This window comes from Amphibalanus amphitrite, unplaced genomic scaffold (genome assembly GCF_019059575.1).
Source record: "Amphibalanus amphitrite isolate SeventyFive unplaced genomic scaffold, NRLGWU_Aamphi_draft 000025F_arrow, whole genome shotgun sequence".
Classification (NCBI taxonomy): domain Eukaryota; kingdom Metazoa; phylum Arthropoda; class Thecostraca; order Balanomorpha; family Balanidae; genus Amphibalanus; species Amphibalanus amphitrite.
The window spans coordinates 1,574,742-1,602,474 of NW_024881521.1; the positions used below are offsets into that span (position 1 = coordinate 1,574,742).

General features: G+C 50.0%; 1 protein-coding gene across 1 annotated transcript in view; it reads right to left on the minus strand.

The window, feature by feature from the left end:
• Positions 1 to 14: 14 nt before the first annotated feature.
• LOC122394439 overlaps positions 15 to 27,733 on the minus strand; it is a 33,082-nt gene continuing 5,363 nt past the window's right edge. The window contains exons 2-11 of the mRNA XM_043391319.1: positions 19,361 to 19,440; positions 10,808 to 10,928; positions 7,531 to 7,687; positions 4,340 to 4,606; positions 3,831 to 4,035; positions 2,955 to 3,085; positions 2,610 to 2,746; positions 2,118 to 2,228; positions 1,514 to 1,595; positions 15 to 911 (exon numbers count right to left, since the gene is read on the minus strand). Coding sequence (XP_043247254.1) covers positions 1,531 to 1,595; positions 2,118 to 2,228; positions 2,610 to 2,746; positions 2,955 to 3,085; positions 3,831 to 4,035; positions 4,340 to 4,606; positions 7,531 to 7,687; positions 10,808 to 10,928; positions 19,361 to 19,440 — 1,274 coding nt within the window. The 3' untranslated portion in view covers positions 15 to 911; positions 1,514 to 1,530. The remainder of the gene's footprint in view (positions 912 to 1,513; positions 1,596 to 2,117; positions 2,229 to 2,609; positions 2,747 to 2,954; positions 3,086 to 3,830; positions 4,036 to 4,339; positions 4,607 to 7,530; positions 7,688 to 10,807; positions 10,929 to 19,360; positions 19,441 to 27,733) is intronic.

Genomic DNA, 27,733 nt, shown 5'->3' on the forward strand with positions numbered 1-27,733 from the left:
TCGTGAGACGCCCATTTCATTTTGTACACGGGGCCAGGCCGCCCAGCATCTGTATTTGATGGAATGGACAGCGGCAGTGCCACAACTCGCCCTTACACGACACGACACATTACCTACATAAAACAGGAACATCAGCTACGGCAATTAAATTAAATATGGCCGCTCGGGAACGGCGCTAGGTACGTATAAATACAACCGCAACACGCGCAGCTTCAGACTGCGACCGATAGGCAGCAGCTGCAGCTGAACGAACGCACAGCATACAGACTGAAACTAGCCTCATAATGATTCCAACAAGCATACCCACAAATGCATCAACATATGTAGTAGTCGCTCGGGCAGGATGCTAATCGAGCTCCAATGTGCCCGTAGCCTCTGGATCGAATATTAAATACTCGAAAATCGGCCCCCTGATCGGCACATCGCCTGCAAATTCGCCAATCAGTTTATGGACACCTGTAAGGTATACACACACTGCACAATGCACTTCAAATCATTCACCTCTGTCAAACTCCAAGCACACTGCGCGCACTGCGAAACTCCAGTGTCCTCATGGCTGATCACTCTAAGCGATTCACGAACCGGGCGCTACACGAAGTCTGCGCACTGTCTGTTATTGTCCACAAGCAGTAAGCCCGCGCCAGTGTGTTTGCTCTAGGAAGCCTTGTGATATCCACTCACACTATCGCGCGGCACACACACTATGGTCCGGTAAGACACCATCCGCGGCGAGGCACACTGTGTCCTTAGGAGTCCCGCTCGGAGCTCGGAGCCCCGTGAAGTCCGCTCGGTAGGTGGCGACACGGTCGCGGACGGCTCGGCGAACGGCGGCAGTTTGGGTTCCTTTGGTCCCAGAGACGGCGGGCGGTGGTGTGGCGGTAACTGTTGGTGAGGAGCATGGCACTGCCGGGCTGAAAAGAAACAATGCTGTTGATGATGTAACTAATGAAGATTGGTTAGCAGGTGAGTTTTATCGTAAATTATCGTAAGGTAATAGTCTTCCATCCATCTAGCTTTAATGAATCTCTCAATAAAGCGGATGTTGGAACGAGGTTTGTTTTGTTGGGTTAGGCCCTTTCGGTCCAATTAGACCATTTCAGAGCCGGAAGGATGATAGGAATTAGGGGAGACATTGGTCTGGGCAGGCACCCTAGTGAGTCACCGGGGCTGAGCCCGTCCCAAAAGACAGGCCGACCAGCCCCGAGGTACTCACTGCACCCGGCTACGGGGTGCGCTCCCTCGGGAGCAGCGGTGCCGCTCCAAGGGAGCAGCCTGTATGAGATAAAGTTGCCTGTCCAGCCCGGAGGGGGTTGCGGCGTGGAGGAGAAGGATTTCAGTATCCGAGGATAGAAGCATGGAACGGTCGGAAACGAGGTAGCTTTGGCATAACTTTGACATTTAGCTACTCTGATATAATCACTCATTACTTCCAAGAAATGCAAACTACCACGGAGAGCAAGCGTATCTGCATGCATATCTGTCCCGTTTGACATTTCAGACGTCATTTACCTACCTATAGTTTTTCCTGCATCAGAATGTCGACCGGTAGGTCGTTGAACTTGCTCCCTGCGTGTGAGTGTTACTTGCGCTCGAGCCTGCGAATGAAAAGGTCACATTATAAATAGCACTCATATTTGCCACCAGATCAGATACTGGCACGAATTCAGCGGTGAGTGACGTGGGCCGTTAAAAACAGTCGGGTATCATATCTATGGGCAATCGATTGGAAAGTAGCTGACGTGCGAATGAAAGAACCCACGTCTATGCCGTTCCCACGTCCATGGACGGCCGGTGACATTATAACCCGGGCGGGTGCCGGCTCCCCTCCTATCTGCGGCCGGATCTGTACCGTTTCCGGTCCTGGCCCAACCGGACCGGATGTCTAAGACTACTGGGAATGGGTAGCGGATACACGAAACCTTGTGAGTTTCAGGCGACAGATGGGAACTAGATCAGCGAGGGCTATATGTGCTTTGTGCTCTTCAGTTTGATTTCTATGGGTAAGGGAACTTAGGTATGTATTGCGGTAGTCACCAGGGAACGCACTAGTGTAGTCATCGGGGAACTTTTAGTGTAGTCACCAAGGAGATTACTTGTGTAGTCACCGGAAAACTCACTGGTGTAGTCGCCGTATTCGGGGTAGTCGAAGTAGTAGTCGTAGTAGTCCCCGTAGTCGTAGACGCTGTCCGTCTTGGTCGACTCGAAGGTGGTAGGCTCGGGAGCCGGCGCTGTCGGACAGGGTTAGTCAGATTGTATCATTGTTATGATGATCAGCACGTGTTCGGCGATCGGTGGTTAGAGAGCCTGGCTGGTAGCTGGAGTCTTCATTCAATGATTTCGCCTGCCACTGAAAGTCCGGTTGGGGTCCTTGGAAGGCTTCTAACTAATCGCAATAGGATATTGGTATCAATTGAGTCTCTTGTAATACACAGGTAAAGTCCTACAAAACTTGGTACGGACATGATACCGCTAGATATTTTTAAAATGATTAAGATGTTATTTGTTTTGAGATTGTGTTAGATTAGAAACGAAACAACTGATACAGCTCATATCTACAGCACTTATTGGCTCAATCAGAGGGAAATTACTGGGTTCTCCGTTCAACTTACTTGTTACGATTAAGTGATTGTTGACGTGATAATTTTTCGCTGATGACGAACAGTCTATTTTCTCTATCTCCTGACATGTCCTGGATTTCTGTTCGAAGGCTGTCCCGCTACCACACAGGAACTTGTAGTCGGTTATCCTGCAAAGATAGGGCACGCTAGTAAGAAGGAGCTGGAAAACACAACCAAATCCGCCGCTACATATTTGCCTGTATACGAGTATTTTCCTTTCTACATCACATCAGCCGTCACCATTCACGAACGCAGTCACAACCAACGTCACGAGCAGCGTCACGTCATGCACCTCCACCAACTCTTGCCGCGTCACGTTCGGCGCTCTATACTCACGTCTTGTCGGGTCCCATGACGCAGATGTGGAACATCCTGCAGTCCGTCTCGGGGTCGGCGTAGTGGCCGCCGCTGACCTTCGACTCGCACGTGAAGTTGGTCTCGGGCAGCGTCAGCGACGGAAAGTCCTCCTGGAAGGGGGTGGTTTGAGTGAGACGGGTCGTGGTAGCGCTCCTTCTCTGGGTCGGTGCCGGTCGTAGAATTGTGTCAGAATGAGGCAGTTCCCAAGCTGGGTCAGGCGAATGGGCTGGAGCACGCCATCACTTGGTAGAAACGGGCTGAATGCTCTATAGGATTTTCTCTAGCTGCGCCAGGCCGTGAAAAAGTTCAGATTAATATCTAAACGGACACGCATAGTTGCCTGCTCATGTAACTATGAATGTTTAACGTTCGTCGTGGCACATGAGGCTCGACAATATAGGGGCTCGTAGAGCCGAATTTATCGTGTGCATGGGAGCGGAGTAGATTGCATAATCGCTTTCACGCTGTCACACCATCGGGCTGGGTCGAGTAAAAATAGACGTTTTCGGCAGTGGTGAATACAGCCCAGAAACCGCACCATCACATCTATCACCAACGGCACCACCGCAAGGGTACACTACATCAATACCAGCTTTCACAGATGAAGCACCGAGATCACATGTGGTTTCTGCTTCATGCATTAGAATGTGCCGCTTATTCAGCATCTCAGTCAAAAGAAGTGTCTATCTCGGTGAGACCCTATCATCATCTCGTTCCCGATCGTGCACTCTTCTCAGGCATCATTCTTTTCTCCCCCGGCCCCAGTCCCCAGTCCGCCGCTTCCCATGAGCGCCATTCCTCATTCCCCAAGCCCTTATTCCTTGCTCCCCAGCACTGATTCCTATCCCTTCTCACCTCTTCGGGCTCCTTTTTGGGCGCCGGATCGGGCGCGCTCAGCTGCGGCACGAACGGCTTTCCGTTGGTCACCACCACCCGCGGCCGGTTCAAGTCGTCCGAGGTGGGAATCAGTGGTACAGATACCGCTGACCGACGGCTCGGAGAGGCCGTAGGGGTCGGTGTTGACGACGGAGGCCACAGCAGACGGTCCTGCCGGAACCGGCTGTTGGAGGGCGAAAGAGGGGAGGAGGGGTCAGAATGGGTCGATATCATCATGTCGGGTGTGAGTCAAAGGCTTATGCAGGGCTTCAGCAAATAATATAAATTGCTATGAGCTTTGCTGAGGGAATAACACGGTGGACTATTGGCGAACAGAATCCAACGGACGGCTCCCCAACTACATGGATAGATCTGACTTCAACTAGCTGGATATTTTTTCTGGCTAGTTTTCTGGAGGGGACGCCCTGGTTCACTAAACTACCGGGGTAGCAGGTCTCGTGCAAATGTATGTCGTTTGGTATCTTTACCTGAATGCCGGCTGGCTGGCGGCCGGCGGCGGCGAGGTGCGCGGCTCGGTCCGCCGCGGGCTGAACAGGGGCACACCCAGCCGGGTGCGGGTCGGTCGCCGCGTCGGACCGACGTCGGCGAACGCGGCCGGCAGCTGCTCGGCGTAGCTGGTCGTCGACGCCGTCACCGTGCGGCTGCCAGAGTCGGCAGAGTTTACTTTGTAGAGCACGCTGGCCACCGAGGCCTCGCCGTCCGAGTCGGTCACCGTCGACGACTCTTTGGGCTCACTGAGAGGCACAGGGGACTCGAGTCAAGGCGGCAGGGGGAGGGGGGGATGCGACGATCCTTTGGGCTCGCTGGGAGATTCAACCACTAACGGTAGCAAAATCACTACGTCTATGTATATGTTACAGGCAAAGTGAAAACTCGGGCATTTTGCAAAATGCCTAGGCAATTTGCAAAATGCCTGACTGGCTAGGCATTTTGCAAAATGCCCAGGCAATTTGCAAAATGCCTGACCGGCCAGGCATTTTGCAAAATGCCTAGGCAGTTTGCAAACTGCCTGGCCCACCAGGCATTTTGCAAACTGCCTGAAATTATTTTCTCAGGCAGTTTGCAAAATGCCTGACATCGAACTCACACCAGCGACGATGCGTAAGCATCATTGTAAGTGCCGCCAACAGGGGTTAATCACAAGCGATACGCACCAAGTGGGAGGACACACAGTGAGACATTCTCCGGGTAGCGCTGCCGAGTTCAATGTCACTGAGCCCCAGGCAGCGCGTGCGGCCCGGCCGCTGCGCCGGCTACCGGGCGCCCGGCGCGGTTTTATCGGTAAACACACGCGTTAAACACGGTTATGTTTCTCAGAGCCTTGATGGCTCTGGAAATCAGGGCTGCGGAGTCGATGGATTTTAGGGTGACTCCGACTCCGACTCCGACTCCGGCTTCAAAAAACGACTCCGACTCCGACTCCAACTCCGACTCCGGACGGCTCTATTAAAATACATATCATGATATTGAAGTTCATAATGGAGATGTTTTTATCTTGCCTGAAACGATCTCTTGTGCTTTCCAAGGGGTTGCGTTGCAAATTTGCATTAAAAATAACATGCAAAATTAAAAAGCAGGTTCTGAGGAATTCACCGTCTTCTGCTTCCTTCGCTGTAAACGTTCGTCCAAAACAGCAAAATAACCTTTTTTTCGACAAAATCTTATTTCGAGCGCAGTATCGTCAATTAAACAGGTGCAGTGCATGACGCTGAGCCATGCAGGCAGCGTTAACTCCGGCTCCGGAGTCGGAGTCGGTAGGATTTTGGCGACTCCGACTCCGACTCCGACTCCGGGCAGAACTGTCGACTCCGACCGACTCCAACTCCGACTCCGACTCCGATTCCGCAGCCCTGCTGGAAATACTTTGTGTGGATATTGATCAGAAAAGAATGTTCTTTCGATTTATGGTAGCTTGGTTGGCGAGCCACACGTCTACATTATCAATGCATTGTGACTGTGTAAAGATGAACATGCCCGTTGCATGTAAAACTTGGCCCTGTTCATGAACCCCGGCGGTCGCTGCGGCCGCTGCGGTCGCTGCGGTCAGCCGGGTTGTTACGTCACGAAAAGGGGCGGGGCTCATGTAGTATGACGAATGTATGACGTCACCTTGCTGCGGCCGCTGCGATCTCTGCGGCCGCAATCCAGCGACCGCCGAGCCGCAAGAAAACTAATTGCACTGAACTTGGCGCACTGAAGTAAAAAAGGCGCAAGCCGTGTTGTCATGGAGACGATTTTGTAAACAAATTTTCTAGCGGTGTGCGTCAGTTGTAAACAATTGTCAAAAACTATTTCGGCAGCAGACGCTGTTCATGGAACGCTGCTGCGGCCGAGTGAGTGATGACGTTTCAAAAAATGGGCGGGGCTTAGAACCTGCGGCCGGCCGCAGCGACCGCAGACTTCATGAACAGGGCCCTTGTAATTTCTAAACGTCTTTTTATTACAAAGGTGTGCACGTGGGTCGTGGATGACCAAAAACTTGCTTTTCTGGAAAAGCGGAAAAGCCACATGTTCTTGTCTATGGAATGTATCTCATCTCATTCCAATTTCCAATGCATTGCCATTGTTTTTTTTTAAATGCAGTTTTTCCTGAAATGTACCAAAAATGGCTGATTTCTCAAGATATAAACCATTTCTTTCCACGTGACACGTGATAAACAAAAATGTTTATTGGATACGCTTGTCTCTGCTCTATCGATCGCTGGCAACCCCGTGTCGCTGCGGCCCTCTCTTGCCGAGATGTAAATAAGCACGGGAAACGAAGAATGTCGGGTCAATATTCGGCTGGTCGCCGCGTTTTTCCGCGCCCATGTTTCTCTGTGCCAATCTACACCAGTTCCATCTCGACGGAAGTGGCGCAAGACGTGGGTATATTCGTAAATATTGAATGTGTTTGGGGCTCATCCACATGGGAGCGACATGGTCAACGCCTGTGGTAAACAAAAACGGTAAAATAAATCAATCACAACTCAGGCATTTTGCAAAATGCCTGACCCGCCAGGCATTTTGTAAACTGCCTAGGAAGTTCGCAAAATGCCTGGTGGGTCAGGCAGTTTGCAAACTGCCTAGGCATTTCGCAAAATGCCTGGCGGTCAGGCATTTTGCAAATTGCCTGGGCATTTTGCAAAATGCCTAGCCGGTCAGGCATTTTGCAAATTGCCTAGGCATTTTGCAAAATGCCCGAGTTTTCACTTTGCCTGTAACATATATAGAGACATTTATGCAGAACAGAAGCGTGCGGGCACAGAAAAAAAAAAACTAGAACCGAGTCGCAGGAACAGAAACAGGTAACGGCGGAGGCAATGAAATGAAATTCATTGGAAATTTACAGCATTCAGATCAGGGAAAACGCATGGCTAAATACAACCAGGAAAAACATTTTTAGGGGAAATGTTCTTTACTCTCCGCCAGAGGCGCTCAGATATTGTCCAGACAGATCGGCAGTTAGAATCTTAAGAATCAAGCGCAACTATGAATGAAGGAAACTTATTGTAAACGGTTGCCGTCCAAACTTTCTCAGAAGTTTGGCATGAGCTATGACCTGTTGGTGAATTTGAAATGACCGGGCCAACGGCAAAAAGCTTTATGTACAACTATTTTTCATACATCTCTCCGAATATGGTTTTTGAATGACTGCACGTTCCCGCGGTACACGAACCTGTGCGACTTGACGTTGGGCTGATAGAGCTCCTTGTTGAGGTCGTAGAACGCCACTGACTCGGTGCAGGCGACCTCTTCTGACCGCTCACACACCCGCGTCTCCTGGTCAAACACGGTGCCTTGCAGGCACAGGAATTTGATGTCTTGGGTTTCGCCTGCAACGAACGAACAAAATATTCGGTTATGTGGAATGCGATGTTAAATACAGACGAGTAACTGTGAAAGAAGTGAAAATAAGCATCAATAATTGGGATTAAAATTATGAAACACGCGGCATTGAATGTGAAAACTGGAATGTGGTGTATCCGAACTGTTTGAGGGTCAGTGTTTCTCGTTTGTGTGTAATTTTATACGCTATTTATCATGTCTATTGTCTATGGACATGAGGAATGTTCTGATCAGCGCAGCTGTAAACCGTAATCTTCTGAAGAACGCGACCTTGAGAACTAAATTATTATCTCTGCGTTCTGGGAATAGAGCGTCTTTTATATCTATGAATAGAGCCATCAACTACCCATGCTGCCAATGGGCGATGGTCATAGGAGCGCTAACTCCGCTCATGTGGGCTTTGAGACTAAAGCAAGGTCGTGAATAGGACTAAAGGACTAAAGTGTCATTTAGCTAGCATTCCTGGATATGGATGAAATGCCAGTGGGCTCGCCACATCGATAAATTAAAACATTTTGATCACTTGAACATGCGATGATGAACCATAACATACCGGTGACATCGGGCTGCCAAATGGAAATTTTTTTCTTGAATGTATGGCTGACAGTTAACCAAAAACAAAACACAAAAAACACTCAATCCTATGTCCATTTGTCGCTTTTACAGTGATAAAATATTCTTGCTAAGTGCCATATGATAAACTAGCTCATGTAAATCTCTTAAAGGAAAAGGGCCACCTTCGTGAAATATGAAGATATCGTTGTTTTTCATTTTGACATTATTATTTTTCATTTTCTTTTTAAAACTGGTGCCAGAAGTGCACAATTCGCGAAAAAGTATTTAAAACTATTTAACATATTGGTACTATGTTGATACTCTCTACGGCACCTACTGTATGATGGCATAGCGATGACGTCACACTCAAGCCAATCAGCGTTCAGAAGACAGACTCGTCGGACTGTGTCAGATAAGCTGATTGGTTAGAGCTGAGCTGGTTGGAGCTGATTGGTAAAAAACCAAAGCCTCGCCGCGGGTGGCTGTATTGTCGGATAAGAACGCATTCCTGGGATAAGGACGCATTCCTGGCGTATTTTCTTTTAAAATTGCCGATAACTACGAATGGAGGCCGAAATCGGCCGTAAGGAGGTAGACAGTTAGGTTTTCGGACACGGGCTACAAGATGGCTATCTCAGTTTCAATCCCCATGTTAAAGGTGGCCCTTTTCCTTTAAGTTGCACGCCTAGAACATTTCAATTGAAACGATTATCTCTAGTCATGGGGAAGTGAAGAGGCGGGTCGTTTCCTCAATCACCTAATTGTATATAAGGAAATATAAAGACATTTATTTAAATTATATAGTTATATAAGAGTAGCTATTAGTTAGGTAAGATCTTTAAAACGACGAGCAGCCACATTGAGCATAGTTCGACGATGCGACAATAAGTATAGGGTGAGCCATTAAGATTTACCCATCGAAAATTTATTTTTGTTTCAAGGCGCGCTGACATAGCTATGTCATCTTTTACATACATATAACAACGTCATCTCCTAACTAATAAATGTAGTCTGTTTTCTGTATGCTTGCATTCTTATGTTACGCGCCCGAGACGCAAGAGCACTATGGCACGCGGCCGCCGCACCGTCTTTTCACTTATTTTCCTCGATCACCCATGCTATAACAATGCTGCGCCGTATGTCATTTGCGGTGTTTCAGGGACTCGGTAGAGTCGGGTTTCAGGGTATTTCAGTTTGCGAAGCCCGTGGGGCTGAAGTCGGGGATAAATTGTGCCCAGCATTCTTTAGACCAAGGAGTGTTCAGCAGCCAACACCCAGTGGTGATTCCTGAATTTCAGGAGCGGTGGATGTGCGTTAAGACGACCTCGCATTTCAGGAGCGTAGCAGAGACAGTGGACGAGCATATACAAAATGAGCTACACTGTCAGGATTGGAGACAAATTTGCGACATATATGCAAAAGATGGCATACCTACGCCAACCCGTTTGGAAATAAAGTGAATTCATCGATGGGTAAATCTTTATGGCTCACCCTGTAAAGCACAAGGCCGTAACGACGGTTTGAACTGGTTTGGCAATGCTGGCGCTAAGCTCTCGTAAATACCTAATCTCCAATGAGTTCGTTAGCATACCGATTCTAATGTCATGACAACACCAAATTTACGTACACGAGTGCGTAAGTGCATGCGCAGTGTCGCACTAACAGGTTTCTGTGCGCTACGGCGCGGGGGCGTTCCTTTGTACTTGGAATGAGGTGGGGCGGGATGACAGAAGTCAATGGCGTCATCCCGAGTCCTCCACAATCGTTGTGAAACGCCCAGTGTTTGCGACCCGCCTTCGCTTTTATGCCAGTAAATGGGATATTGATCGCTATGAATTAAATAGAAACCTGTCCTTGTATTGAAGCCAGGTGATTCGTCACCAAGAGATCGATTTTGTTTCTCATTTGGATAGATCTTGTCTTATACAGTGACACATATTGATCGTTATCGCCTGAAGCACACTCGTTCATCGCAGAAGTCAAGTGGTTATCGTTTTCAGAACCAATAACGTTTTGAGGCGTTATTACAGGATCATTTCTCATAAGCATGCTTATGTAAATGCACTTTGCAAGAAAATACTCGTACAGTCAACAAATGCGTGCCTTCTGTTCGACAACCGTTAGTGCATTTCGATGATTATTCCCCGCAGAGTGTGGACTGAGGTGCACGTTATTCAGTTGAACGGTATAGTCAGAAGGCGTCGCCCTTATGGTATCTAAAGCCTGTCGTGACTGAAAGATTAACGGCCCAAAATCAATCACAGCGATCATCTAACATATTGGATACGGCTACCAGTCCCTGACCCGCTACACCGAACCGCTCATTTGACAATTAAAAATACCGTGCAAGAGGTTTGCAGCAGCATGCTTTGTACGTTCAAAAGTCCGCAGATAGGGCCTTGAACTGTGCACCATTTTCCGGTGCGGGTATACGGTGATGGTGGCATGTCGGCTGCAGAGAGCACACGCAGCTTATGTAGCAGGTATGCTCGCTGCCTGGTGTCATGGTCAACTGTCTCACAGACTGATCTGCGAGTGACGGGGGCGCTTACCCTTGGAGCCGAGCGTGCAGACGTGGAACATTTGGCACTTGGTTTCGATGTCTGCATAGTAGCCGCCGACCACCTTCCCCTCGCAGGAGAATGATGTGTCCGGAAGGTTCTCCAAGTTCAGCTGCAAAAAAGAAAAACACATAAACTTTATACTAAGACTGCGATGATGCCTACATTATGTAAGTGAATCATTTTACAGGCCGCATTTAATGCGATAAAAAGGCGAATCTTGTCTAAATCCAGCATCCGAAAGCAAGTTCGGCGCTTCGGTTACCTATACGCTGTATGAAGCCATTAAAAGTCAATAAGCGGCCATGCGCGGCGTCACGGTGACCATTCGAGCGGCTCCGGCTTCCCCTCTCTCCCTCTCGAGCGGCTCCGGTCTGCCCCTCTCTCCCTCTCGAGCAGCTCCAGCCTCCAGTGCTGCCCCCCCCCCCATTCCACGACCCCCGCGGCGAGTCCAGCGCTGCGGCGGGCGGACTCCAGCTGGGAGAGTCCGGAGTCCCACTGGGCTCACTGGAGTGCATGCACGGAGACGGGGTCGCCACCGAGACTGTGTGTCACTTGCGCTCCGTACACCAGTGACGCAATAGAGACGGTCGGCTGGGACCACGAGCGGTATCGGCCACCAGGCAGCGGACCGGCGCCCACTGTGGGGTTTGCTGGTGGTAGCTTACCGTGTCCGTTGCTAACATGTGCATTGTGCGCTGTGCAGTGTCCCTTCTAGCGAGAGATGGACTGTTAGTTGGTGGGTTCTGGCTAGTGATGTCAATTACGGAAAATTGGAATACCGATACCAAACCAACTACCAACCAAAACCACGGGAAAATACCAAAACCAAACCAACTTGGGAAAATGAGGGAAATACCAACTTTTTACCGATTTCTTAGCCTCTTATACATTAGTGAGGGTTTATGATACCAACAAAATACCAAACACATTACGATTGAAATACCAAATACCAAGTTGTACCGGTTTGGTATCGGTATACCAAAAAGTTGGTATCCGATTGACATCTCTAGTTCTGGCGTCGTTCTGCTTATAATTTACGATGGTAATAATGACCTCCATTGGAGCAACGGTTTCTTGTCTGTCTTTTACATTGCGGAAATTATACCTTAATAATATCATTTAATTTCTTTAGGAAAATAATTGCGCCTTCGCATTGCGGTACCAGTCAGCCGCAAACATGAAAATATCGGGACGTGCAATTTGCAAAGCCGCTCACGGAAACGGCCTTCAAATAGCATCTGGGATTGTATTAATCAACAGCATTGGTGAATGAAAAGTTGCGGTTGTCAGTGTTGTGTCTGTGTAAAGTTATAGCTAAAGTATTGAACAACTCATCTATCCCTTTGTGTTCGACTAATGTTCTTTTTTAACTTAATTCTCATAATGATAAATGATGGTTGTTCAAGCAGTGGACTTTCCGTAACTGTTATGCACACTGCTTTGATAAATGGTGATGCGTCTTTGCTGGTTCCCATGTGTATCACCCTGCCTTGGATTTCTTCGAAGGCTCTTCCTATATGAAGCTCTGATAAACTTCAGTATCGTGCTACAGTTATTTGGAGCATGCTATAGAACTACACCATAATCATAGGTCCCATTACATAATATACTCATAGCATTGCTATTGTGCAATCTTCCTAAAAGAAAGAAAAAATCAAATTAAATGTAGGAACACCTCATGGAAATATGAGGCTTAGCTACGATGGAATGTTAATTGTAGCATTCTATTTGAAACAATGCACAAACACTTTTCCCTCCCTTCTCTTTCCTCCTACTCTCTCCATCACCCTCTCTCCCTCTCTGTTCTGTCTCCCTCTCTCTTTCTCAGCGTTGCAGACATGAGACCTTACAGCAATATCTAGATAAGAGGTCGGCGATTGCTCCACACCTCATAGTCGTGCAGCTCAGTACGGTTTGCGTGAGATGACCGACGCATAATTAGCCGGCAGATATGTCTGTCCTTGGATAGCGTTCATTGGCCAGCACTCGCTCTTGGGTATAGATATGTTGCAACCTTATCTCAAGAAGCGATTATTGAAAGTATCTATCGATCCAAACAAAAGATAAAGCTTCCTAGACATAACATCCATGAGCTCGTAAAGTACTCACTGCACGTGCTGTGGCAGTAAGTTCATAGGCGTTCTTGATCTTCAGCGCGTACAAAGTCCGCATGCCAGATCTAGGATAAGTCAGCTATGTCGTTTTACACACTCTCCTATATGAATCATACATAGACTGGTCGCTTCGCTCTGGAAAGCCTTGCCGGATCTGTGTGCTGCATAGTACATACTTCTGATAAGGTGAACATAAAATTAAACAACCACCAAATAAAGAGGGTGAGCGAGCAATCGAGCATTATGATGCTTATGAAACAAGAATGCATAACTATCTTATTTCTCACTTTGACTACTTTAGGTCATAATCGAGCTGATTCGATTGCTTGTTAAGAACAAGTATTTTAATGACGCTTTGAAGTTTTAATTAAATATGACCGCAGAAGCATCTCTCTTTTCAGCTCTGACCAGCACGTTAATCGGTTTCCAGAACGACTTAATGTCGTAAAACGACTTTAAACCGTTCAATGCACATTGTCGGTACCTGTCCCCGTTTAGCGAGTAAATTCAGCAAGCAACCATTTCCAGAACGACTTTCCAGTGGGTGGAAAGCCGGCATTATGCATCGTGCAGCGGCCGGCTGGAATGTGCAGCGCGCGACAGTCGCCGAGAGCCGCGGAATGCCGTTCTCGCATTCCGCATGTATTGCGGTGCAGTATCTGCTCCAGGCGCTCGGCGGCGCAGTATCTCCACCTGTGCGCTCCGCGGCGCAGTATCTCCGCCTGTGCGCTCGGCGGCGCAGTATCGCTCCGACTGTTATCCCACTGATGACGTCACGAGGGGGACGCACCGCTCCACCCGGCGTGAACCGGTTACGCGTCTATCTGGAGCGGCAGAAGAGGAAATACCTACCTCTCGCGGGAGATCGACGCCTCGCTCTGCAATTAACGATCCGGGCCGCCGCCCCGGCCGTAGCCTGAAGATGTGGCGCGCAATGTGCATTCCTCTACAGATGGGGAGGGTAGTGAGCACGTCTAGACGACTACGGCGGCCGGCGGGCACGGCCAGCGGCCATCACGGCTCACGGTACACCAGCAGAGCACGTCTAGCTGGGCTACCGAGTAAAGAGTTGGATTAGATCGTACCATTTCCGGGAAATGTCGGGGCAGATCTGCCTCGACATTCCGACATCTATGTCGGATGCTGTGTTGTGTGTTTCAGGATGTGTCGTGCGATGGCGAGGAAGAAAAAACAGCGGCCAGCGCTTACGTAAAGACAGGTGATGTATGATGGACGATTTATTATGCTCTGGCACATCTGAGCTGCCTGTCCAGCTCTCGCGATTACAGCATTTCTCCGAAAGGCACGCCCATACCTACTTTCTGGGCTGCGGGGTCAGCCGAGTCATATTTGGGGGGGGGGGGGACCCTCGTATGTCGATGAAACTGAGGATTCATCGAATCTCTCAGTCTAGTCTCATCCAAAGTTTCCCTTTGTTACGGTTGGTTGTGGTCGAACCAACTTTGCGAGCTTTTAAAAAACTAAAACATAGAAATAAACATATGTTTTAATTTTCTCTGGATACGACTGTAATAGTGCGTCCATTAATGCATAATATAATAGGGGGGGGGGGGGGTAGCACATCTTTTTACCCGAGCTTGAGAGTTGGGACTATGGAATAACTTTTCAGCGTATGAAAGGAGGGCTGTGATTGATAAGAATGCATTATGTAATATTTGGGGCCCAATATAGATCGTTTGTCTACCATCATTGTCTGTCTGTCTGTCCGTCCGTTTATCTATGTGTCTATGCAGCATGCATGCATGTATCACTGCACCACACCAGCTAGTCGGCCAGACATGCGCCGGCCGACTGCAGGCGGTTATTATTGCTCGGCTCGTGTTGGCAGTCAAGGTCGGTGGTTTGGCCCCGCCCAGGGCTGGGCCCGGCTGCACTGCCGAATGTCACTCGGTCAGATATGTGGATCAGGGGCGTGCCGGCTACACAGTGCGCGCCGAGGCCGCGCTGCAGGCTGCAGTCACCGAAAACACGATCAACACTCGCCAAAAATACCACCAGCTGCAGAGAAAACTGCCGAACGCGAAATGTCAGATTCAGAGATACAGAATTTCTGTGAGAAGCGAATGACAGCGCAGGTAAATGAATGTCTTGCTGTGTCTTGAACATAGTTTGCAATGTGTTTTCTATGTAAGTGTTCTGTCTCCGACTTGAGCCCTCTGAACATCTCGTGACACGAAACCCTGCAAACGGGTCATAAAACGGCAAAACACATCGGAAAGATCGGAATGAGCCAGAGCTGAGGCCATGATCGGATCGAAGCGCTCGAGTATCTTCCGTCCATTGCCGCAACAAAATGTCGTCCAAAGCATGAGACAGACATTGAACGATCGCCCAGGCAGTTCGGAACGGCATATCCGCCAATATGTGTGATATCGAGGCCCGAGCTTCACACACGTGCGGCGCCGAACTTTTCATCACTATGGCGCCCGACGCCTGTGGGATTGAAGGCACCTGCTGGGCCGCGGCCAGCTCGTGCCTACATTGTCAGTCAGTGACGGTGCTCATCACGCCAGGCACTGGTGACGTCACTGGAATGATGGCGTCACCGGGGGAAGAGTTGTGAGTCACGTGAAACCCCATTCGGGTGGTGGAAATGATCCGGTTTGGTCGTGGAAGCAGATCCCATACAGTTTGCGCACAAGTCAGTATTGTTGCATGGTTGCTTCAGACCCGTTAATCAATTGATCATATTCTAAACATACGTGGGTTCAGGTTTTAGCTGGCTTAATTTGCATTTATCGTCTTGTCTCGAACATGAATCACCTGAGGAAGTGCTTGTAGACAGCGGTATGGCAGAAATTTTGGCACGAATGACTGCAATCGCTATCCCCTAAATCCCTCTTAATTCCAGCCGATCACCCATCCAGTTATGCTGGTCAAAGTCCAGCGGATTATGGGTATTACGTGGAGCGACTACCGTCTCCTACGAGAGTGAGAGCATTTGAGCGCGGGGCTGGCTACCACTCCCAGTCCCAGCCTGGCGCGGGCCAAGATACTTTCACCAGGAAAACGGAGGTGCTCTGGCGGCTCGGCGGGGTCCGCTACTCCAGCGGCACGCTGTGTATTCGGGGGTGACCTTGATCTCCAGGTGATGGGGTCAGGGCAGCTGAGCCGCCGAGAGGAGAGCGGCCGCTCCGCTGGCGAGCTGGGTCGCACGGCGGGATCGGGACGGCGGTTAGGGAGAGAGAGAGGGAGGGTTCGGAGAGAGAGAGAGAGAGAGAGAGAGAGAGAGAGAGAGAGAGAGAGAGAGAGAGAGAGAGAGAGAGAGAGAGAGAGAGAGAGAGAGAGAGAGAGAGAGAGAGAGAGACCTGCCTGGTACGTGAGAAAGGCGTGAGAGGGATGCGCCGCCGTGTGATCGGGACCGGCGACTGGTATGCTCTGAGCCCACAGGCCCAGGTCGCGTCGGGGCCAATAATGCTCAGAGCCCGCAGGCTCAGGCCAGGTCGGGGTCGGTTATGTAGTTCGGTGGTCGGCGCGCGATGTATCACGCACGGTATGTCGTGTCAGGAGCGTGATGGTGTCAGTCACCAGTCGCTGGCCGGGGTCATTTCGACACGCACGCTGCAATGTCGTGACCCCCTGCTGTTGGATGGCGGCCGCATTACGTGCGAGGCTAGCCGGCCGGACACGCAGAGGGGTAATGGCTGGTCATTTATCAGAGGAACTACGTGCGCGGAGCAGTGTGGGATATGTACCTTGATAGGCGCGATACGGTTAGAGGCTTAGCTACCTGTCATCGATAATGTAATGCTGGGTAGCATTATTCATATTTCATATTATGTGCCACGTCCATTGTAAGTCTAAGACTTATAAAAAAAATCCGTGAAGTGTCCATGAAAGACTCACCGAATTCTGAAAGCACTGACTGGTGGCTTGCGCCTCAACTAAGCCCAACGAATTATGGAGGCATGTTCACATTTTTCACGCATTCGAAGATAAAGGTATTGTCAGTTTAGAATCTAGATTTAAGTGATAGCGAGATAACCTTTTGTTATTCAAGGCCAACTACGTCAGGTGTCCACGCCCAGTGCCAATTAAAACGCTGAATATAAATAGCTCAGTCACGCAAGCCCATTATCCAGAACCACGCGAAATCTGACAGTCTGAATAATCATTTGATTGCCGGGACCAAAGCTTTACAAAACACCAAGTGAAGGTCATTAGTCATGTCAACAAGCGGTCGTTATTCACTGTAAAAGTAGCGGCAGAAATGGAGGAGTGAAGTGATGGATAACCCCCAAACAGCAGACACAACCAGTTCTTCAATAAAAGGAGTGATGAGGTCATCTGTTACGAGTAGAGGGCGCGGTCACGGCAGGGTGCCGCCGTTTTAGTGCATAAGGCCAATTGTTTCGTAGAACTATGAAAACACGTGGGTGGAGACTGAGGTGATCGGTAGAATGGGTGCGCCAAAATGTCGACCAAACTCGATATAACGTCTTACATAATTATGAAATACATTCATAAACGGTTTATATGTCATAGCGTTTGTGCTTATGCATACACATAGATAACACATTTCCACATAAAAATGCACAACAAAAGGAATCAGAAATGTTATTATAAATCGTACATAGAGTGGATTCCTTATTGCTGAATGATTGAGATAACCTTTTTTTGCTATACCGTTCAGTGCACTCATATATCACATCAGTTACGTTTTACGGTATACCATACAATAGTGGAACACTCACTTAATCAGTCCGTTTAAAAGCACCATGCAACCCATGTAAACACCGTTCAACCCGGTTTAGGTGTCAGCTTACAGCATCGGTCACACACCGCTCGTGCCAGCGGGGTCACATTTCAGAGCACCGCTCCGTCCCGCTGCTACTCCGAGCCGTTTGTTTGTTGGTCACATGATCCGAACTGGGGCCACCAGTGTGAGGAGAGGTCGTATCCAGCAGAGGGTCACGTGACACAGTCGCGCGCTGTGACGGGGGCGGGCCGGGTGACACGTCACGTATGTAACGGGGGCGACAATGACAGGCCGTGCGGCTGTGACGCTTTGACGATGGTGTTTGGTAGAGCGTCACGGATACCTTCATAAGAGGTGTGCGCGACGTGAATCATGAAGGACGAACAGACACTATCTGGTCCGTATTTAGGACAAACCTGGTAGATGAAGGTCAGGCACCCGCCTATTAACGTTCCATCTCGGCTTATCTCCGCGTTTACGGCGGCTGTTCACCTTGTAAATATGCATGAATTGGTGCCCGATAGTCCAACGGTTGCGTACCATGATTGTGGATGCTGGTATACATCAGTGGGCCAGCAGTTCAGGCCCAGGGTCTTCATGTGTTGAATTCCAAGCTTTTCAGATAGCAAGCAAGCAATTTAGATCCTTTTGGGTGAACACGGCATTAGATATATTTTACGATGTATTAGATACATTTGTGACCAGTGTGCGAGCCACCTTCCTTTGCACCCCACTTACATCACTGACTGTATCTTTAGCTGCTCACTGTGGTTACGTGTAGCCTCACCGGAAATACGTTTAAACGCTAGTAGCGGCTCAGTTGATGCTACCGCATTTGCGTGAGGCGGAAACGGTCGGCGATAAAACTCCGCCGGTCACGGCACTTTCCCGAGTAGCAGTCAGTGGCAGCGGCGGAGGCGGGGGCGGCTCGGGCCACTGAGGCGGGTCCATTGAACCCGTCTGACCTTCCTCTGCCACTGCCCCTCCCCGTCGCGCCCACGCGCTCCCGTGCGCCGGACGGCCCCACGCGCGTGAACTTCTCCCGCTGAGTCAGCCAGTTTCCGGACGGATCTGCCCTCAGGCTCCACTGTCTCTCCCTCTCCCAGTTCACCACCAACTCCCTTCAATCGGTATCAGTCGGGGATTGAACGGGTCCAGCACCGAATCCTAATCAGATCCAGCGGCGGGTCCGGGGTCCTTGCTCTCCGGTAACCAACCGGTTGGTCTCCGCTTGGGGCGAGACACGTCTTCCAAGGAGCATCAAACAATGTTTACGGACGAGGTATGGCTGTACAGCGTTCTTCAACCATAAAAGCAGCTCTGACTCATTGTTCTTACCTGTGTCTTTACATTCTTGTCGGACTCTACTGGCTCGAAATGGGCGTGGCCGTTTGATTTACACATGTTATCAGTTTGTATGGTGTGCCGATTTTACAGGGAAACAACTGTCTGATCAAACACTGACTTACTCCGAATCATAAAGTTTATCTAATCTTTTTCCTTGTTCATGCACGTTATTTGCGTTTTTGTTTGTTAGCGTGATAAGTGAATGATATGAGCCTACGTGAGGAAAGTTCGGCACTTTTGTATCTCAGTAAACCCATTACGTCGACAAGCATGCAATTCATCACAAGAGCATACAAAAAAGTAGGCATATCTACCTAATAAACCGAATCTAAGCGCAGCCCGACAGAGGTCATTACTCACGTTTGGAAAGGGAGGCGCCTGTGAAGCCAGTAGCGGAGGAAGAATCAGCAATTGGAAGAGCCACAGTCGACTCTTCCAGCCTGCAAGCAGAAGAAGAACGAGTCAGTCTTAGACGCGAGTACCTGCAGTTGTCAGAGAGAAAACTCGAGTTTGACGAAATACCGGCGCGGCGCTGTAAATGCTGCCAGTGGAAAATCCGCTGTAAAATGGGAGAGTGACAAGGCATTTCAGAGGCACGCAAAACGGGTAAGGACGAGAAAGTCGTATGTCTCATCTTCCGATCTCCAAACAGGCTGTAACTGAGAAAGAGATACGATAACACGAGCGGCGCTCGTGTATAATCTCACGTCTGCAGAGCACAAAATGCGAGTGATTACAGGCTGGACGTGACGAGCGCGTCGTTTGGACCAGCTACCACCGCGGACCGGCCCCCCTCCCCCACAGCTACGGGCACGTGTTCCGCACGCCGAGCGGAAGTCCGCCAACAACCTACTTCTGAGCACAACCCGCTCCCGGCGACACCGGTTGGCTGCCGGCTCGCCGGCAGGACGCGCCGCCGCCGCCGCGCGCGGACACTTTCTCGACTCGTCCGTCCATTCCGAGCTGTCAGCGGCCGCGCCGGCGACCAATGCCGGTCATGAGACGAACGCAGCGCGGCGCGGACGTGGCGGTGCCGCGCGCGCCGCGCAGAATTTACGGCCGTGTTTGCGGCGTGTTCGGCGCGACGGCGGCGTCTGTGGCGCGCGCGGCCGCCTTCTCGTAACGAGCTGGCCAGCTTGCGACACTGCGCCGAGCTCGGGTGAAGGGCGGCCGGCGCGAGACAGCTGGGGCGCCGGGCCGACCGCCGCCGGCAGGCAGCAGGACGGTGCGTGGGCGGCGGCCACTCCGGTCGGTCGGCGGAATCACAGGGCGATCGGACGGGAATGGATGGTCCGGTCCACTGTCCAGTCACGCCCAGGACACACGGTACGGCGCAGATCTATCGAGAGCGATACTGAGGAGAATGATGACGGGCAAACTCAAATTCAGGCCCGTATAAGAATGGATGTGTAATATAGCCTGGTTCCCAGGCGGGCTGCGAGATGACATGTCACGAGATTCCGGCTGCTGGTGACGAAGACCTTATTTGTGGTGTGTCATTTCCGGGAGCGGTCTGTCGTGATACGTAGGAATTAACAGAAGTAGTCCAACTGCAAAATAACGCTTTATCACGTTGTCAGGCTCTCCCAGTGGATACATAGATAACTCTCTCTCTCTCTCTCTCTCTCTCTCTCTCTCTCTCTCTCTCTCTCTCTCTCTCTCTCTCTCTCTCTCTCTCTCTCTCTCTCTCTCTCTCTCTCTTTCTCTCTCTCTCTTCTCTCTCTCTCTCTCTCTCTCTCTCTCTCTCTCTCTCTCTCTTCTCTCTCTCTCTCTCTCTTCTCTCTCTCTCTCTCTCTCTCTCTCTCTCTCTCTCTCTCTCTCTCTCTCTCTCTCTCTCTCTCGAGTATTTTATATATACAAAACAGGCTCTACAGCATTCATTTAGCAATGTCATCTACTTTTAGCCCGTCCCAACCCTCGCAACCAGCATTAGACACTTAAAGCGTCGATGCCTGTTGCATGCAGTCATGAACGCCTCCCAGCTCTCCGTGGCGCGGCGGCGCGTGCAAGTCATACGCCGTGGGCGGCACGCGAGCACCATCAGGCGCGACGTCTGACGTGCCGAGATGGATGGCGTCACAGAGCACCCGCTGGCGAGACGCCGGTGCCGTGGGAAATACCAGGAGAAGGCCAGCGGAGACGCTTGAAGACGGGAGACGCACGGACAGACACATGGGGACGGCCAACGGGAGGCACATGGACGGTCAACAAGAGACGGTTGGAGACGGCCAACGGGAGGCACATGGAGACGGGTGGTAAGAGACACGTGGAGACGGTCAATGGGAGACGCACGGAGACGGACAACGAGAGACGCATGGAGACGGTTAACAGGAGACAATTGGAGACCGGCGAAAGACATGGAGACTGCCGAAGGGAGACGCATGGAGACACGGCCAATGGAAGACGCACGGAGACTGCATGAGACTGACGGGAGATACGCGGAAACGGTTGATGAAAGATGCATGGAATTAGAGACTGTCTACCTCGGTGTAGCGGAAGATCATCACAGAGACGGCTGGAGAGAGGCCCGGAGACGGCTGACGTAAGAGTCGTGATGAAGACACATTTAGGAGACAGGGAGGCAGTGAGGCACGGTGAGGCGGGGCGGGGCCGTGACCCCTGGAGCCTCACTGACGGCGGGTATTCACGGTATGTGCCGCCTGGGTAGGGCCGACTCCGTGAACCGCACAAAATTGGGCAACGGCACGTCGGTATTATACGGGCACTGAGAGCCGCTGCCGGCTGCTGGTGGGCGCGGAGGGCACTGGCCGCACTGGGACAAACAGAGAATCGGCGTCCGCAAAGCCCATTGTTTGTCGGCGGTGGTGGAATTCGACAGAGAGCGAGTACGCCGCATTCCGTCATCACGACGCTGAGATTCCGACCAAGACGGCTGAGTGGACCTGCTGTCACTTTCGTTTTTATCGGACTGTGACCTGATCCATAGGCCGAGCCAGTCGGCAAGCCCTCTCAGGGACTGATGCATTCAGGTGTTTGCCGATGGCCTCTGAGAACGGAGATACAAGGCGGCTAGAAAACAGCTCACGTGCTGCTTTTACACGCAGATGCACACGATAAGCCGGCTAATATCCCAGCGCGCCTGTCACATGCCACTCTGGTGCTGTGTTTACCGGCATCCTAATCGTCCCTGCCCGCCGGTCCCGTCGGTCCCGCGGGCCCGGCCGCACAGGATCAGGGGCCACATTCCGCGCGGCTCACCTGGCCAGCGCTCAGTGCCCCGTCCCGTCAGGTCACTTTCCATTGGACGACCACTTGGTTATACGGCACACCCGGTACAGAAAAGGTTACGTATTTCCGGTTTCTGATTGCATTGCTAGAGTCAGCTTTCGGTCACATCCATACAAGCTTAAGCTGATTACGTATATCATGTCCCTTATTACAGAGCAATAAAACAAATATTTTGACATCCAGATATTGGCCGTCACAGCTCTGACCATAACGACTCGGGAAAGGGCCGAGTCGAATGTCTCTCATTGTCTTATGCAGTCTGCAGCCACAACTGGCTGGCTGACCACCAGGCCCGCCAGTAACCGGGCACCAAATGACGTCACAGTCTCCAGATGACGTCACAGTGTCACAGACGGCGGTCTGGAACAATGCGCAGCGGCTGCTGAAAGCGGTACCGGTGTGAGATGTGGGAATGCGGCGGGCTGCGGCCGGTCGTTTGGTGCAACTGTTCCACGGGGCGGACCGAGGCGCACGCGGCGCGCCAGTAACCGTCGCCGCCATTGTCCCAGGATGATGCTGATGGATTGCACCTGAAGATCTTATCGTGGTGAAATGAGCGAGCGAGTGATTTCGCAAACATGGGATGTTGTGTAGATATTATGCAAGCGCTGCGTAGCCGCTATTTAGGTTTTAAGGACAAGCGACTTGCCTTAAATAATGCAATCCATAACAGGTAACTGCACATGTGACTGCGTCTCTAAAGATATTTCCTCAGCGCCTTTTTCAATGAAAAACAACAGCCTTTTATACGAGTGATAGGTACGCGATAAGATACAAAGACAAGAGATAAGTCAGAAGTTTTGCCAGCTGGTAATTTCCGGAACGTAAGTGCTTATGTAGGATATGCATACCTTAGCTACCTACCTAGATATCAAGGAGCCAGCCAAGGCGAGCCAGCTGTCAGCAGGATATCCTGCACAGTGCACAGTCAGATAGTGTAGCAGAATTTCTGACTAAATGTCAGGCGAACTCACAGAGTGATCCAGAATCCAGACGGGCTGATATCAGCTCCAGGAAAGTCACGCCCAAAAGGCGGATCTCACGCCCCAGAAAGCCTACATCATCGCAGGATAATGTGAAATGCATGTTAACCGACCTATGTCCCGGACGAATGGTCGTTGATTCAACGTAAAAAAGTTCATGTTCAGCAGCTGCCAAGGGCCCAAGGCATTGATAATATTATTTCAGAAGGCCTCTTATGTAATCCTGAAGTTTGTTGCCGCTACATTCCATTTAATTCCCGATGTTAACTGCCATGCTCTTTTACCAAACATGCATTTCTGTTAGTCCCCAGTCTATCCCGATTTATCAGCATGAATGTTTTTAATGAAGTGCGTCAAATTTGGAGATTAAAAACCACTTATTATTTTTTTTTCAAATCGTTCTCAAAATAATTTATAGTTAGGTAGATCATCAATCGTTAGTCGTTAAATCGGTATTAAATCAATTTAAACATTAAACAGCCATTTCAAGCCTTTATAGTTATTAGTATGGTTGTATCTCATTATTTCTTATTATTTACATATATCCAACAAAGTTAAAAGCACTAATGCTCAGTGCCCAGTTCGCAGGACCGTTTCAGCAGGCAAACGGCTTGGTCGTTCCTATTGTCCGTGGGGCAGCTGGCTACTGAGGTGGCCTCTAACAGCGTGGGTGAGCTCCTTTATCCGCTGACGTCTCACGAAACACGCGGGACATTACAACAATGAGCCACCTAAGCGCGCTGTCTTCATCATAGGACTGGCCGACACGGTGGCCCATTGTCCAGGTAATTAGATCCCATCTGCAGGAAGCACGCCTCCAGCCCCTTCCGTCCTCCAGGGGCGCAGGGCAACAGCTCAGAGGCAGATTATCCGAGGACAGACCCGCCCGCAGGAAAGCCGCAACTGCAGACACACTGCCGGGCCCGGGAAAGGTCATAGCGGGTCTGAACATTTTTGTGGAGAGCCTAACGATTCTGCACCTTGTAGATATGCTTAAAATGGTACTAAATAATTGCAGACATAATGTTGCATTATAAGCATACCTATAAATCATGCAGCGTTGTTGAATCTCTATTTTGTTTAATTCTTACCTGTGCGAAATAGATAAACGTTTAACACTTTTCTATAAGAACAAAAAAGAATATTCCACGCATTTTGTGTAGCAGGCCTATCATCAGCTTTTTCTTTAACTACGGACTTCTTATTAAACAGTTTTTCTATAGGTACCGATGTGCTTTAGAAATTCTAAAGAGCATTTAGCAGTTACCATGAGCTGTGATTGCAAGGAAATGGACTCAAGCTTCGACAATGCAACATAGGCACATGCAAGGCTCACTTTCGAAGGTTATCAGTTTTAATCTCCGCCAGTCTCTGCTGGATTAATGTTTAACGAGCCACACAGAGCCACGACAGTTTGCATAGGCATGGCTGCAAATGGCCATGATAGCGCCTTTATTTCACGATATCTGACCTTCGGGCGCTGGCCGCGGTCAACAACCATGCAGTTCCGGCCGCCAGTGCCATTGGTAACGTGACCTGTGCACACCTGACTCGGTTCAGTTCAAACCCTGCAGCCGCTCAATAGGAGAACTTTGTCCCTCTATGAGGAAATTCCGGTCTCTGCTGAGCATATTGACACGGGAATGGCATTCAAGAGCAATGGTCTCTGAGCGGATACGCCGTTCAGCCAGCATTGCTCTTAAACACACACCTAAAGTAAAATAAGAAATGGAACGGCCATATCAGACATATCAGGTCCGAATGGTACATACAGGGTTACTTTTACAGGAAAAGTTGAGAGGGGGAATAAAGTTCGGGGCAAAGGCGGATCCAGGGGCATCTGAAAGGGGGGTGGGCGGCAATACCATTAGGTTTTTCGTTAGGATGGAGCCCGCAGAACCTTACCTACCCCCAAATCCTATTCTTTCCTCGGGTTTCAGCCACTTTATTTTGGAAGGTTGCCAAAAAATAATTTTGCTAAAAAATATACGCACCTACCTTGGCTGTAAGGGGCGGGGGAGGTCCCAACTTGACTGCGCCCTTGCAAATGCCAATCAGTAGTATCAACCTATCAGTGGTATCAATAACTAGTAGGTATACCCCGGCCAAACATTAAGTAACGCCTTTCTAAAGAGAGAGGTTAATCCGCGCCCTGATTGGAGGTCATTTTGGCCCCCATGTGGGTTTTCTTGAAAAGCGAAAAACGGCGGCGCGCAGCGCCGCCAAATTTTTAGTACCTTACCGGGCATCAATTTGAAACCTTCGCACAAAATTTCAAGTCTTAGGTCACCTTAGGTCAGGAGTAATTGATGTCAAACTGTTCGAGCAAAAATGAGCAAAAAACATGAAATTCTTAAACGCTCACAAAAGCTACAGTTAACGAGCAATTCCAAAGTTCTTTGTGTGGTCGTGTATGTAGAGAAACGACGGCGCTACAAAACTGCAACCTCTACAACTACAAGGTGGGCAGTGATATCCGAACAAAAACTAATGAAGCACAAAACTTGAATTATTACTATTAGTATTAGTGAGCAGTGAAAGTTCCATTGGGAAAGCCGGCTGTGATGAGGTACTTTTTTTTGCGCCCTGCTCTGCATGCAAAGCAGATGAACGTGAATGCTGCATAAAGAGAAAAGTCATTTATTACTCAAAGCTTTGATGCCTATGGGACAAAAATAACGTTGTTTTTCCTTCAATGATTCAGGTTTGGAGGATGGTTAAACACGGCCATTGTCATATTGGGACAAAAATTTTAGATGTCTGGCCTTGGCGTCGATGAAAAAGTGAAAATAATCGTGAATAAATGGGTCGTTTCTGAGAAAGAACACAGAATATAAAAGGGGGTCCAAAAGGGGGGTCACCTTCTTTTTGCGTCAAAGGAGGGGCCATGGCCCATTGCCCCCCTCCCCCTGTATCCACCCTTGGTTCGGAGAGGTAATCCCGTCCCCCGCCGGTTCCTACGCCGACGCCTGTACCGATATGTCAGTGATTGCGAAAAGACGGAAGAGACAAGACAAGAGACGGTCCCACCGACTATCCGATCGGTATCGGGTCAAATCTGGAGTTCCTGCTGCACTGAACGTAAAATGGTTGGATGGAACCGAAAATTGAAAATTAATAATTATCTTAACGCCAGCAACGTTGATTGATGACGAGAATCTGATTAACGATGACTATAGAATCTGAATAGCGAATTGATTGAAAATGGGCTCCAAAATAAATTTGAAAGGGGGAAATTCCCCCTTCCCTCCCTAGCCGTTCAGACACGATTTGAAAGGGGGAGCGGAATTTTCGAAGGGGGGAAATTCCCCTCTTCCCCCCCTTTAAAAGTAACCCTGGGTACATAACATTATATTTGTCCGGAATTCCTTCAGTCCTATGTTGGGCCGAGCGACGAGCACGTCTGCAAGCTCAGACGTCATGAAGCAGTTTCCTTACGCAAAATCGTGCCAACACTCAATGTCTATTTCCCATTGCCGAAATGCTAACAACATTATCATCCACAGAACTTACATTACGACACAGCGTCTTCACCTCTGGAACCGGCTCCCCGTGGCAGATCTCGAATAACACGTGACCCTCTCGTGAACGCGCCGAGCACGGTGATTACCTCAAATCAGATGAGCCCGCTCCCTTCATCTCCTGCGCGTCTCCACCGCGGGCCAGGCGTCACGGACGGACAAACAGACCATTTGGCACGGAGACCGGTTTGGCAACGGGCAATTATACCGAGCTGGTTTACCAACCGCTTGGCACCGTGCGCCCATGGCTTGCAAGAGATGATCTAGAGTCGGACTGTGGAGCATGTCCGGTGGGGTGCCGCTGATACGGTGAGCGATGGGAGGACGAGGGCGATGGTAATGTGTCGGGGACGTCGTGAGCACGCGCGGCCCGTGCGCGCTCGACCTTCGACCTCCGCCGAGATGGCCTCCGATAGACGAGTGTGGAGCGGTCCGGCCGGACAGCGGCTGTTTGTGCCGGACAGAGCGATAGAGAGAGAGAGAGAGAGAGAGAGAGAGAGAGAGAGAGAGAGAGAGAGAGAGAGAGAGAGAGAGAGAGAGAGAGAGAGAGAGAGAGAGAGAGAGAGAGAGAGAGAGAGAGAGAGAGAGAGAGAGAGAGCGATAGAGAGAGGAGACAGAGCGGCGGAGACGCGTCGACAACATCCGGCTCGGGATCGGAACACCTGTTCCTGTCGGCGGCCTTCCGATCGGCACAGCTGGTCCTTCGACTGCCTCCAATCTCCATAGCATGGTTGACCAGAAAATGAGAGCAAAGGCATCATACCCATCCATAGGAGCATGAAAAGGGAATACCCACCTGCTATGTATGTAATTGATGGGTCATTCTTATTCAGTATTCACCATAAAACTGCACCCATTTTTCCTGCTGTACAGCGTCCAGCTCAGGTCTTGAGCACATGCCATAGCCACTAGAAGTTCACACTTATTCATCGCAGTATCACTTTGACCTTTCTCTGCTGCATTTTTATCTCGGTTGGATG